Source organism: Terrapene carolina, unplaced genomic scaffold, assembly GCF_002925995.2.
Source record: "Terrapene carolina triunguis isolate 2854851 unplaced genomic scaffold, T_m_triunguis-2.0 Scaffold62, whole genome shotgun sequence".
Lineage (NCBI taxonomy): Eukaryota > Metazoa > Chordata > Testudines > Emydidae > Terrapene > Terrapene triunguis.
The window spans coordinates 3,818,692-3,832,622 of NW_020664413.1; the positions used below are offsets into that span (position 1 = coordinate 3,818,692).

General features: G+C 52.6%; 1 protein-coding gene across 8 annotated transcripts in view; it reads left to right on the plus strand.

Annotated features, from left to right (window-relative positions):
- Window positions 1-13,931, plus strand: part of BIN1 (bridging integrator 1) — a 151,243-nt gene that overhangs the window by 99,182 nt on the left and 38,130 nt on the right. For 6 of the 8 annotated variants that reach the window (XM_026647381.2, XM_026647384.2, XM_026647383.2 and 3 more), the window contains 4 exons: window positions 355-440; window positions 3,448-3,523; window positions 5,529-5,611; window positions 8,695-8,739. In XM_026647381.2, the coding sequence (XP_026503166.1) occupies window positions 355-440; window positions 3,448-3,523; window positions 5,529-5,611; window positions 8,695-8,739 (290 nt within the window). The remainder of the gene's footprint in view (window positions 1-354; window positions 441-3,447; window positions 3,524-5,528; window positions 5,612-8,694; window positions 8,740-13,931) is intronic. The other 2 variants (XM_026647382.2, XM_026647385.2) reach the window with 1 other exon arrangement.

The following is a 13,931-nucleotide window of genomic DNA, read 5'->3' on the forward strand; positions in this document are numbered from 1 at the left end:
GCCCCGTGTCTTCGATTTTCCCTGTGCACAGGGGGTCAAAGCTGGGGCGGGGTGACCAGCCGACTCGGCACCATTGCTGTCCATGGAGCTAGGCTGAGGTACACCCGCTGGGGTCTGATCTTCCCTCTCGGCAGTCAATTAGGGGAGTGGCACCACCGTAAAAGCTGGGTTAGCAAGAGGAGAATCAGACCTCTTGTCCTCAGCAGAGAATTAACCCAGGCAGCCTCCCGAGGGGTTCAGTGTGGCGTGGGGGATCTCCTTCGCCTGGTCTCTCCAGCTGGCCAGGGAAGCAGCAAATGACTCGCACTGCATGGAGCTGGGGGGGTGCTGACTTGTCCCGTCTCTGTTGTGAAGGCCGAAGAAGAGTTGGTGAAAGCTCAGAAGGTGTTTGAGGAGATGAACCTCGATCTGCAGGAGGAGCTGCCTTCGCTATGGAATAGGTGAGCGCCCGAGGGTGGCCGCCGGGGGCCAGTCACCACTTAGGGAGGTCGTTACTGTGATGGGCTCCCCTTTGGTGTGAAGGGGGGGCCTGGGTTAAGGGTGCGTCCCAGCTCTCGGGGCCTCTCCTAGCATTCACAGAAGCCACCCCTTATCCTGTTTCCAAGACCCTGCCGTCCTTGGATCTTCCAGGAACGCAGCAGCCACCCAGTGTGTGTTGCTTTTAGGGGCTGTCCATAAATTACATAACGCATTAGGGCATGTGTGGGGGGGTTAATTTTGCATGTTTGTTTCAGTGGTACAAAACGGTACAACGGGTGGTAGGGGTCATGAAAATCTGCCTAGGGAAAGCTGCACTACACTGGCGACGTAGTGGGACGGGAGTGGGGAAGGGGATTCAGGTGCTCTTCTACACCGCAAAGAAAAACCCGCGGCAGTGAGTCTCGGAGTCCGGGTTAATTGACTTGAGCCTGTGGGGCTGGGGCTACGGGGCTAAAACCAGCAGTGTAGACGTTCCCACTCGGGCTGGTGCCTGGGCTGTGAGACCCTCCCCTTTCGCTGGACTTCACAGCCTGGGCTGCAGCCCAACCAGGAGCATCTACGCTGCTGTTTTTAGTCCCGCAGCCCGAGTCAATTGACCCCAGCTCTGACGCTCAGCGCTGCAGGATTTTCTTTGCAGGGCACCCTTCGGCACTGAGCCCCCAGGCGTGGCTCTGGCTGGCAAGTCCTTTCCCTTGTGTGGGGGTCCCAGGCCCTCCAGCCCTGCTGCACAGCGGGGACCCAGCTCTCCACCCGATGGTGCTTGGCTCCCGAGCGCAGGCTGGGCACAGGAAAACAGGCAGGCAATGAAGGGAGACCAGAGCTAGGAGACATCCTGGTGGAGGCCAGGGGATGAATGAGGAAGGAGAGCTGATGTTTGGGGAGGGGAGTGTCAGGGTGGAGTGCAGGCAAAGTCCACTCAGAAGTGTCCCAATTTCAGATTTTAAAAATGCAGTCCCCTGGGGCTGGGGCTGATGGGGGCGGAGGCAGGACAGGAGGAGGGGAGAGCAGGCGTCAGTGGGATGAAAGCAAAATCCTGAGGGGCTGCTGGACCCCCGGGGATCCTGACTGCTAGCAGGGTGCACGCACAGTGTGGCCGTGTGAGTGATGCAGCCGCTGTCTGCGAGCCGAGCAGCAGTTGAGCCAGTGCCTGCTGGGGAGCTCCCTCCCCTGCTGGATGTAGCCCTCTCTCTTGGCTGCTGATCCCCGCCATGCAGATCGGGACCCCTCTGCCCATCAGATGGAGGCAGCTGGAGCTGTGGCTCTGTCTTGGTCTGGGGGTGGGGGTGGGGCTGCCTGTGGTCTGGCTTTTTTGAGGGCACAGGCCGCGCTCTCTCCCTTGCCTGCTATTGTAAAGCACCCAGCAGTTCCACACGCTCCCTTCTGCCCCTGCAGCGAGTGCTGCTCCCGACCCCACCCTGGCCTGACGGGATGCCAGACAGACGCCCGGCAGGAGTGGGTTGAGTTCAGGGGGTCCCCCCGCCTCCTCACCCAACCCCAAAGGCCTCTCTCTGGCTGGTAGGTGTCCCACCCAGACAGCGCCAGGCCCTCTCCTGAGGGAGCAGAGGCAAGGGCCCTACTCCTCAGGAGAAACCCACCTCACAGCAAGAGCTGGGCGGCTGCAACTCCGGAGAGCACGTTGCCGTGAGGAGAACGTGGGGCAGTGCCAGCCCTGGCTTGGTGCTGCCCTGACGTCCCTAACCCAACCCCCCTCTACTCCTGCACAATCCCTCCCCACCCTCAAGGTGCTGGGTTCACAGCGGGCAGTCGGGCAACAGGCAGTCTGTCCCTGCCAGTTTGCACCAGCTGAGGATCTGGCCCCTGCCAGCTTCAGGCATCTGTCAGTTTGGCTATTGGCAGCAGGGCACTTAACCCCGTGACCCCCAAGTAACCAGCTTGTCCCCCTATAGTCGGTCTCTAGCTTTCTAGCCGCGTAGCTTATTCCTAAGGCTTCCCGAGCTGTGATAGGTGAGCCCAGCTATCTCCTCTCCACCACCCCACTCTACTTCCTCTCTCTGCTGGTCACTAGCGGAGATGAAACATTTCCGTCCATGGCTCTCCCCTGAGAAGGACAGATCTGCTGCACCCACTCACCCTGCATGAGGGGTGACAATACGATTTGAGCCACGCACCCTAACGGAACACCTAATTGGGGGGCATTGGGTAATTCTTGGCCGCCTGCTAACCTCACTGCCTAGCAGGCCGGGGTGGGTGTGGGTGTGTTCCCCTCCACGTGGGTGGTTACAAGCTGCTCCAGTTAATTGTCCTCCGTTACGAATTGCTGGGAGAGCACCATCTGGCTGAGCTCCTGCTTCTCAGGGCTCAGCTCTAGGTGTCTCTGCCCTGTCAGCAGAGAGACGCGCCCCGCGTGTAAGGGACGGTGGGTCGCTCCCCTTCTTCAGAGAAGAAAACCCAGCAGGCAGGACAGCACTCTTCTTGGCTTGACTCAAATCACTAGATTTGGGAGTCACATAGTGAATGTGTCTGGGACCAGGCCCCTAAAGCCTGCTCGAGTTCTGGGGTTTCCCTGCTCAACCCTCCTGTTTCCCCCCCTGAGGTTACTGTTGCCATGGCATCTCTTTTCAGAAGGGAGGAGGGGGGGGGGTGTTGGTCCCTAGCCAGTGCCGCTCTGGAGAATGGCATGGGGTGGGTCCACCACGAAAAGCGCCCCGACAGGCCTGTCTTCTCCCTTTCTGCTAGAACCAACCATCTCCTATAGGCCCCACTGGCCTGGTTTATTCCGTAACTAGTGTCTGTTTTTGCTTTGCTGCCATGTGGGAGTCGCCCCAGCCCACAGGGCTGTCTGGGGACTTCCTGACCTACACTGCTGTTAGGATGGAGAGAGAGCGCAGCTTAACTGTGAAATGCGTGTGTGTGTGTGTGGGGGGGTATTAGCAAAGGAAACCAAGTCCACAGATCTTGGAAGAGCCACCTGTATCCACTAACCCTTGCTCTGTTTTCATTTGGCAGTCGTGTTGGTTTCTATGTCAACACATTCCAGAGTATAGCAGGCCTAGAAGAGAACTTCCATAAAGAAATGGGCAAGGTAAGGTTGCTGGCCCTTTTATTCATTCGCCATGCTGTTCTCGTTAACAGTCACTTGTGCAGTGCAGCAAATGCACCCGGGGCCGGACAAGAGGCCCGCACCAAGCTGAGGCCAGGCACGTCTCTTGATGGCTTTACAATCCTAACATCCCTGTTTAAATAGCCATCCGGTCACTGCAGGGAATCTTGCGGGTTTCAGCTGGGAGTATTGTTGACCGGAGCGTATTCCCCTAAGATCAGTGGATCCCGCCTAGAGTCAAAGAAGCAATGAATGAAGCCAGTCTGATTCAGCACCTTCAAACTTTTGGGTAAAGGAGTTTCACTTACTAAAATGGATAAACTGGTAGCAAAGGTGCCATCTGTAGTAAGCCTTCAATGCCATAAGGAGTATCTCAAGGAGCAGATGGCTTAGTTGCTCCATGCTTGTTCTGTAGCTGCCTAGCCAGTCCCTGAAGAGGTCTGAGGGGTAGTGAGTAGCAAGGCCAACACACTGACTCTTTCATCCAGAATCCTTGTTTTCATTTAACTTAAAAACCAGATTTGAAATAACTCCTGGAGTCCTCCAGGGTTGTGCATTACCCACATGATTTATACACTCCCTATACATCCCGCTAATCTTTTATGAGAAGACAGGGAGCCCAAGTGAAAACAGATACTTTTGTTCTCCAACTGTAGTCTGGGCAACAATACAGCAGCTAAGCAACAAGCAACATTATGGTCGTTAAATTCCCAGACGTAACCACTCACAGTGAGGAAACAGCTGGCATGGTTTAAACATTAGCTTCAAGTTCTGCTGATACTTCACAGGGACCCTTACAAAAATAATCCAGTGTTCTACAGTAATGCTACAAACCACTGTAGTAACACTATTGTTAAAGGCAATGTTTTTTTGTTTTTTTACTTATATTCCAGTACTTTATAAGGGAAAACTTTGGGAAACCTGTCTGCTTAGAGCAGTGATCCCCAGACTGTGGGGTATGCTCCCCTGGGGGGCATTGAGAAACATTTGGGGGCAAAGAGGGAGCGCCACCCAGCCCTGCTCTGCCCCCAGCTCTGCTCTGGCCGCAGCCGCAGCTCCACCTCCTGGCCCCATGCCCCGCTGTGGCCCCCACCGAGGCCCGGTCACAGCTTCACTCCCTGCCCTGGGCGCCCCCGCCTCAGTCCCCGGCCAGGGCTTCGTTCCTGGCCCCAGCCCCACCCCCCGCTACGCCCCCCACCCTGGTTCCCTTCCCCCTGCCCCCACCCCCCCCCCCCCCCCCCCCCCCCCGCCCTGTCTCCCCCCCCCGCCCCGGGTTGGGGGGGGGGGGGGGGGGAAGACAGGGGTAAAGGGGGGAGAACGTGACCCTGAAAAGTTTTGGGACCACTGGTTTAGAGAGAATCCTCTTCCTGTGTCACATGTTTTGCAGGTCTCTTCCCCAGTTTTTTTGTTGTTTGGGGACATGTGCAGGAAACCAGGACCTTTTGTTCCTTAAGAGTCATCTGCTTCTTATTAGAGCTGTAGGATCGAATTAATCACTGGTATGGACGGTGCAATACCATTGACACTGATGGAGTGGGATCTCTTAGTGCCAACGGTGACTTTGGCCTGTAATTTTGTTTGTGACACAGCCGTTTCGTAGTAGTAACCAGTGGTGTGGACAAAGATGAGGTTCGAGGCGTCAGCTGTGCTCATGCAGAGGTCCCTGGTAATATCGGGGAGGGTGGAGAAAGGCAGGAAATAGAAAAGACCTGAGCAGGTTTGTTTGTAAATCAGACACAAAGGCTCCCCAGGGGATGCTGGTGGCGCTTCACGGTTTGGAACATTAAAGAATGCGCGGATTGCTTTAGTGCTTCCGGATTATGTTCCCGTTAAAAGGAGGTGGCCAAGGAAGGGCCGGAACGAAGGTGGGCCCAGTTTCACCAGCGCCATGCCTTCTCCTGGGGCGTCATGGTCCTGATGCAGGTCTTTGCCTTGGCTAGCCAGCCCTATTCCCCACCTGCTTCTTAAGGTTCTCTTCTTTTTACAGTTGAACCAAAACCTCAACGATGTCCTGATGAACCTAGACAAGCAGTACTCGAGCAACGCCTTCCCCATTAAAGCACAGCCAAGGTGAGACACCGTTGGAGCGATGCGCTTTCCCCTGCAGAGATCGAAGGGGCAGGTGGGAGGCTGCTGAGGAAATGTCTCTTACAGGGGAGAGTGAAATGATTTTATCTGCATCCTCTTGATTTCAGTTCTCCTTCCTCACCCTATATGGCTGTCACCTAGTGGCTCTCACTAGATCATTCCACCCCCAAGATGCAGAACTGAACCACCCAGTGCTTCTCATTGCAGGTCGCACAATGGGACACTTCCACTTCCAGATCATGGGCTTCACCCTCATAGACACACATCTAAGACCAAAGCTCCTCTGAGTCACGGACACAAGAGCCCCATGTCCAATCTCCCCCTGCCCACTGCCCCCTCTCCATCCCAGCTCTGGTCACCAAACCAGAATCTCCAGTTGGCAGACTCTTGTGCGCAATTACCTATTTTGTGCATGAAAATGGCGGTTTTGCCCGGGCAAATCTCGTGGGTACAGTTAGAACCTCACGGGAGTTTGGCCTTTGCGTTTAGGGAACATCAGACCCCTAATATGCCCTAGGAGTCTCTGCAAAGTGCTAGCGTCCACAGGAGCCTTTATTTTTTTTCTCAGCAGAATCTGATCCTCGTTGGTTCTTGAGCCTTTCCAGTTAAGGGGGCGGGAGGGGCGGGCTCTGGCTGAGGCTGTATCTGGCTCCCATCCAAATGCGTGAGTGATGAAGCAATGCGGGCTTCTGGCTTCCAGCTGCTGCTCGTCCCACATGCTGGGTGAGCAGTAATGCAACATAAATGCCAAATCAGCATGTAGGGGGAGTTAGCATGTCATCAGTGATAACTTCAGCCTATGTGCCTTGCTTCAGGACAGCTGTTGAAAGGTTAGAGCAGCTGTGGGGACCCCTGTGGACTCCTATTCCTTCCCCTCCCAGTTTAACCCTTTGTTGCAAACACAAAACCCAGTACCAGCGGGTTTATACGATTCACCAACTTTAAAGGTGAAGATGTTATCCTAAGTCCGGGGCCAAATTTTACCTGTGTAAACACAAACTTCCATGAAACTTAAGACCAGTAGAAATGTTTCCATCCTCCCCATCTAGCAAACATCCCCTTGCAGACTTTGCAACCCAAAGACTGCGGCATTGTGCCTGGGGAACTGAAAGAGAAACGGACTCTTCTGCCCTCTACCAAACGATGTTATGATCTGAATAGGGCACTACCGTGTTAGAACATTTCCTACCCCATGGCAGATAGGTCCTGTGCTATGTAGCAGACCCTCTTTCCTGCCCCTTCCCTTCCAGAAGAGCACCTGTCCCTTGTCCCATAGCAGGCACGAGATCTGTGATGTAGTGAGCACAAAGATTGGGGTCTGCTCTTGGCCATAGAGTCCAGTGACCTTGCAAAACCCTATCCCAGCCCCATACCTTGAGAATGCGTTTCTGGTGTGCAGGGTCTTTCTCAGCTGGGAGCAGGTGAGATCCGTACAGTTCTAAAGACACCAGGGGTGAAATCCTGGCCACCTTCAGGCCAGTGGGAGTTTTGCTATTGACTTCGATGGAGCTGTTATTCCACCCCAGCAGTACAGGGTGGTTCTTCCCTGGTCCTTTTCCTCATGCAGCCGGCTCCATCCTGCCAGTCCACTGGGATGGGGTCATATGGGGCAGGTCTCCTCTCATGAACGATGGAGCTCTGATTCCCTCCAGAAGGCACCCAGTCCTGGTTAATCAAAATGATTGGGACGCTCTCCTGAAGTCTGCTCGGATGGAAAGCACAAGAGAGGGATAAGGAGGCAGGAGGGCTGCAGTTGATGCTTTAACTTTGGCCCAGTGGAACGCAGTAACGACAACTCAACATGCGTTGGTTTATTTTTATGAATCCTTGTGACTCCTGGCCAGCAGCGAGGCCTCCCCAACAAAAGCGTCCAAGAAAATCAAATTTTCCATCAGTGCAATGCTGGCCCAGGCAAGTCTCCAGCTTCATCTGTAGGCTGTGAGGCAAGCCAGCTCCCTCCGCTGTAGCCCAGAGCACCGTGGCTGGCTGGGAGAGCTCATGCCCTTAGGAGGGAAAATGAACACGGAAAACCCTGTATGTGTAGAAACTCACGGGCTTGGCTCCATCTTTCCCCTCCATGCCCAGTTGCCCCAGACATGCCCCACTGACCCACGCCACCCGTGCTCTGAGTCAGAGCTATGGAGATCTTTGCAAACAGAAAAGCATTCTCCTTCTCTCTCCTGTTGCATTGCTTTTGGACTCTACCGAGGGTCCAGACCTGTCCTGTAATAGAGCCATTCCACACAGGTACCCAGGGAGGGGGTTGGATGGTGTCAAACATTTGTCGGGACAATAGATTTTTGAAGCTGGTAGGAAATGCCCAATTGCGTTTCCTGCCATCTCTCCAGCATCTTGCCGGGGAATCTTGTCTGGTGGGGTTGGGGAAATGCCCCTTCCCTTTCTCATTGCAGATCCTGGCCTGCAATAAGAGTAGACGATTCCCCTCGTTTGTATACGCAGGGACAGGGGCTGGAGATGGAGAGAGTGAAAGGAAATGGATGTAGATGGGTGGAGAGATGGGACGGTTCCCCTGTTATGTCAGCGTGTTGTCTTGGTGAGGAATTCTGCTGCGCCTGGTGCGACTCCCGTGTGCTTTGAGAGTGTAAATGGAGGGGAACCGCGTAAGCCGCTTTCAATGCAGGTGGGGAGAATGGAGAACTGGGAGTCAGGATTTCTGGCTTCTAACCCCAGGTCTTCCGCTGGCTTGCTGTGGGACTGTAACTTCTCAATCTCCATTTGCCAACCTGTGAAACAAGACTATTTATGGATCCCTGCCTGTCTGGCTTTCTACACATCTGCCTCTCTCTGTGCAGATCTGCCCCAGGGTCCCCAGGGGAAATTCACAACCCTTAACACTGCCAGTGCTTGTGCAAGTTCCTGCCATGCACAGGGAGTCCTGTGCTCTGCTCCGTAGCACTTAGACTAAATCCAGAAGCTAGGAGAAGGAAGGGCTTGAATACAATCATCCTGTGGCACCAGGTTCACTGGTGCATGGCACCTTAACATTTGCTCCCCCATGGCTGTGTTATCCAGTAATGGAAATCATTGTGTGCCGTCCCCACTAGAAAGAAAACTAAACTGTTCTCCAAGCTGAGGAAGAAGATGAGCAGGTACCGGTATGGAGAGCAGCATTATGAGACGTGTCTGAGTGGAATATAAGGCCATGATCTAACAGCCTGGGGGGGGTGTTAACTTGGGGACTGGAACGGAGTTCCTTGCATGACTTGGTGTGTTTCTGGCCCTGTGGAATCATTGAAGATTTCTGCATGTCTGACTAATCCTAATAATTTTTTTATTCTTGGTTTGAATCCCTGCTTCCTTTCGGGTTGTTGGTCTTCATTTGAGGGTGCTGGGACGTATTAGTGGCCTGTGACACGCAGGAGGTCAGATTGGATGACCTGGAGGTCCATTCTGGCCTGACACTTAGACTCCATGACTGTTTGAACCCTGAGGTTTTGTCTGGGTTCAGAGTTGCTCTGGTTTAACTAAAAGTGTGATTTGATTAAAAGCTGATTTAAACTGGTGGAACTTTGACTGTTTAAAAAGGCCTCATTTTCCCAAGATGGAGCTCTCCTTTAAAATGTGTAAGAGAAAATAAGTTGCTACGACCCTCCTCCTGGCTGAACCTGGATTCCCCGTGCTTTGCCCCTTGTGATAACCAATTAGATGGATCAGTGCAATGTGGTTATAAAACGCTACCATATCGCGCAGGTGCGAATCACAGCACCAGGTAGAAGCAGTGGGGAGTCAAGCCTCTTGCCTTTTAAAAAGCACATGCTTGTAATTTCTGTTGCAATACACAGAGTAGCCCGACCGCCTAGTGGTTGTAGCCGATGGCTACGTGCATGTTGTAACTAAAGTGGAAACACGTAGGCGATTATTGAGTGTATTTGTAAAGGGAGACTTAAGAGAGGGACTGAATGCACCAGAAGGGGTGGGGGTGGAGAAAATAATAGGTGCATCATTGTGTAGAAGCATTTCCTAGCTTGGGAGTTCCTTAGACTCTGTGCTGACACTTTCTACCAAGACTGGACAGAAAAAATAATTCTAATCCCAGCTGGCTCCTAGAATGCAGTGCTGTGTAATGGTTAAAACACAGGATTGGGAGCCAGGCCTCTTGGGTTCGAATCCCAGCGCTGCCACGGACTTGCTAGGTGCCCTCAGGCTCTCTCTGCCTCAATTTTACCCCTCTGTACCATGGAGATAATAATACTTCTCACAGGGAAGTTGAGGGATTTAATGAATTTTTTAGAAGACACTTTTGAGCTCCTCAGATGAAAGGGGATAAGTGACGACTGTTTTAATGTTTTTGTCTTTTTTATTGGGGAACTGAAAGGTTAAGATTCGGGCAAGTTGCGTGTCTGTTTTTACTGCTGTCCGGTAATCCTGGGGCCCCAGTAACAGGAAACCTCAATAGCTTTACCCAAGTGTTATCCCACGCAATGGCTGTGCCTGCACTAAGTACAGCATCTCCGCACATTTCCCTTCATGGCACTAACACTGCAACAGTGGGAGCTCTGGTATAGACCAACCACTAGAGTTCTAGCCACAGGGTCATCTTGCTTAGAGCAGGTCCAGATGCCCCTGGGTTAAAACGCCAGGGCTTTGACTATACTAGGCCCCCCCCTGGGTGGAGCTGGTGCAGGTGGAATGCTGAGAAATTTGCAGGCACTGGAGCACGTGTTGGGACCAGGCTCTGATCTGCTGCTTGCAGGTTATAGTGGTGCTATTTGTGTCCTTCTACGTCTGGGTGTGTAGTGGTTCCCTTACCATTCCCAAGAGATCAGTGTGCTTTGGTGCTAAAGAATAAATTGCATTTGGCTAGAAGGCACCATCTGATCCTTAGCCCCTCTGCTGAGATGCCCACCCCTCTGCCACGTGGGAGTTTGCAGAGGGGCGACTGGGCTGGGAACAGAGAGTGGAACCACTGGTGTCCCCTCCTGTGTAACAGCATTGCTGCAGCACATGGGCGTCCCATTTGCAAATGCTGACATAGGCTGTTCTAAAACAGTCCAGGCTGGGGGCGGGGTGGCCCGAGGGGCTTTGAATCTCAGCAGCACAATAAAGGTGTCTTTGGATTGTGTTAATGTGCTTGCGTTGATAAATTGTGTAGCCAATTGCTCGACTACGCTTCCGTTCATTTATAAGCTATATTCGAGACCAAAGAGCCAATGTCAGTCAAGTTTCCTGTGATAAGCCAATAAGAATATAATACAGGAAAAAGGTTCAACACGATACCCGTCTCCAAGAAGCTGTCTTGTGAAGCGTTGTTACATACCTTCATTTTGGGGACTAGCATTTCAGGGACTGCTCTGTCAAGGTACTTCCCTAGCTTGTACTAAGACACAGAACAAAAGTATCTTGATTTTGACAAGTTTCCTATCTGTGTATGCCAAATGCTTGCTTCCTCAAATGCAAGGGGTTATGGGTTACTTAGCATAAGTGAGCAGGGTTATATTAAAAAGCATAGGCCCCTTTAGGCTATATAACTGCTATTCTATTACTATTACATGCTCAATACCCACTGATACATGTACAGTATGGATAATACATATTGGTAATGTGAGATATATATGTTCTAGCCCAGCACATGTGCTAGAGCCAGTTCCTAGTACATGCGTTACACATGGGAGACCAGAACCCCAAAGCAGAGTCATTCCTTGGCTTAGCATCGTTTCCCGGTAATCTACTGGAGGGCAGAGGGACATGTTTTTCTTGTACCCCTGCTGCAATTGAGCCAGAGTCAAGTGCCCAGTTGGGCAGTAGGGGGCAGGCTACCTGTAGCTTCCCAAAGCAGTGCCTATCCCGCTTTCTCCAGAGCCACTGAGCTGTCAGTTCAGAAGCACGGTTTGTTCTGAGTGGGGCTTTGAAGTGATTTCTGGGGATCTGTTCCCTTAGGAGCCCTGAAGGCCACAGAAGCCCAGCAGCGGGTTTCATTGGTGGTTGCTGGATGAGCGCTAATGCTGCATGCCTCTGAAGCAGCGGGCTTGTTCAGAATGAAGGCGCCACCCTGGGCTTGGAAAAGGTTCAGGGTCAGACAAAATTAGCACTGGCATTTTCCTACACCGAGCAGCAAAAAGCTTCAGCTGGCTGTAAATAGCAGTGACTTACTGAGAGCTTTGGTCTGGGGCCTGCTAAACCCACGGCAGGAGGCGTGGAAGGAAATGGGATGGGTCTAAAGGAGGAAGGGGGCAGCTAGATGTGTGGAGCCTCTTGCCTATGGGGCACCAGTTCAGATCCCTGGTAGGGACTGAAATTAACTGCCCCCTGAAGACTGCGAATGAGTTGGTTGGTTGCATCAGTTCCTGATGGGGCAGGTGCCCGTACCACAGCTGGTGGCAGTGTCATCAGAGACACCAATGAGTGACTGGGATTGGAGTCTGAAGTCCCCTCTTCCCCAGTCCCTCCAGGCACATGGATGGGGAAGCCTGCACACAGCTGCCTGGGTGGTGTCTATTCTGTACCTAGGACATCAGCTGGGCCCTGTGAGATGCATCAGTTTCAGACAAATGACCCACTTCAAGAGTCACGGAGGGGACCTGAGATCTGGTGTCTTTACTCCAATCCATATCAGGATCTTGTTCTCTGCACCTCAAGGAGCGGAGTCTGGGGCTGAGATTCATCCCTTGCTTAATTTTATACTGAGACTCTAAGGGCCAAACTCGCATAATGTTATCCTGGGGGGGGAGGGATAGCTCAGTGGTTTGAGCATTGGCCTACTAAACCCAGGGTTGTGAGTTCAATCCTTGAGGGGGCCACTTAGGGATCTGGGGCAAAATCAGTACTTGGCCCTGCTAGTGAAGGCAGGGGGCTGGACTTGATGACCTTTCAGGGTCCCTTCAGCTCTATGAGATAGTCCCATATATTGGGACTGAATGTGTCCCTAAGGCCAGTGCTTAATTTGTGCCAAGGCTTTCCAAGGCTGAGCCCCAGTACTGCTGGGCCTGGCAGGTCACAGTCCCGGCACCTCCAGGCCTGGCAGTTGAGAGACCCACCACTGCTGGGCTTGCTGCATCACTCATGAATGTAAAAAAATTGCTTGAGTTTCTTAATTCCTTACAAATTAAGCATTGCCTAAGGCTGTTATAAATGAGAGCAGTCCTACCCCTGACCCCCATCTGCACACAGAGCAGTTTTTCCTTCCTTTTTGGAAAATCCAGGCCCAGATGCCAATGGCGCAATGCCACCTGGCCTGTAATTTAGATCCTCATGGGAGCTGAGCAGGATTGAAGCGGCCCCGTATGGCTGCCCGACTGGGGGTTTATTGTTCCCCTGGGTACTCCCCTGCTGGGGGGATTCTCCCTGGCTTTGCTGTCCACATCTGGTGGACTGGAGGAAGCCCTGCATGTTTCGGCCCCCTAGAACAAGGAGCTTCTATACATTTCCCAGAGTGGATCCTGGATAGTTGTTTTCCCTCTAGCAATAAAGCTTTTTATAATCAAACTGATCTTATCAGACAGGCAGCGCCTGCCACACAGGGATCCAGCCATACATAATTTCCCCCCAGTGCTAGGGAATAGGGGTGTGCAATCAATCCCCAACTTTTCCCACAGCTGAATACCCCCTCCCCCCCCAGTGTCTCTTGGAACACCCCCCTGTAATTACCATATTTCTGGCATAGACAGTCCCAGGCAGAGCCCTGCAACAGGACTGGGATCCCGTGGGTCCCGCAGGCCCCGCTGCCATAACAGCGGGAGTGGGTAACATGTACTTTGTTGTGAGCAGGATTGGTTGGGTAATAAAAACTGGAGTGTTGCAATTTGCAGGAAAACACTAAAGCACGAAATGGTTTAAGCAAGATTTGTTTAATTCTTTTAATGGTAAAAATTGTGCCTGAATTCCATTTATAAATATATTAACCAACTTTTTTTATTTATTATTATTTTTTTTTTGGTGGCCTGGGGGAATCTGTCTCTCTTGCAGGAGTTATGAGATCTAAGGTTTTTGTGGGTGGGAGTGGGATAAAAATGCAAGAAGCAATGCGTCGGCGGGCGAGAACGGGTATTGCGGGGCAGGACGGGAGCAGGATTAAAAAAAATAGTCCCATGCAAGGTTCTGGTCCCAGGCAATCCCATCCCATCCCTTCCTTCCTACGTGCGCTACTGCTGAAATCACCAGCAGGGGGCACTGTTGGGGGGGAGTCATTCCAGCCTGGGAAGCAAGAGGCTGCGGCCCAGGATTGAAACCCGGGTCTCCTCTGGCAATACCCTGCACTCTCACTGAGTCGCTGGGTCAGCCTGGTGAGGCCAGCCCTTCCTCTGTGCCCTAGAAATGAGGAATCGCGGGACGGGAGGAGGTGGTG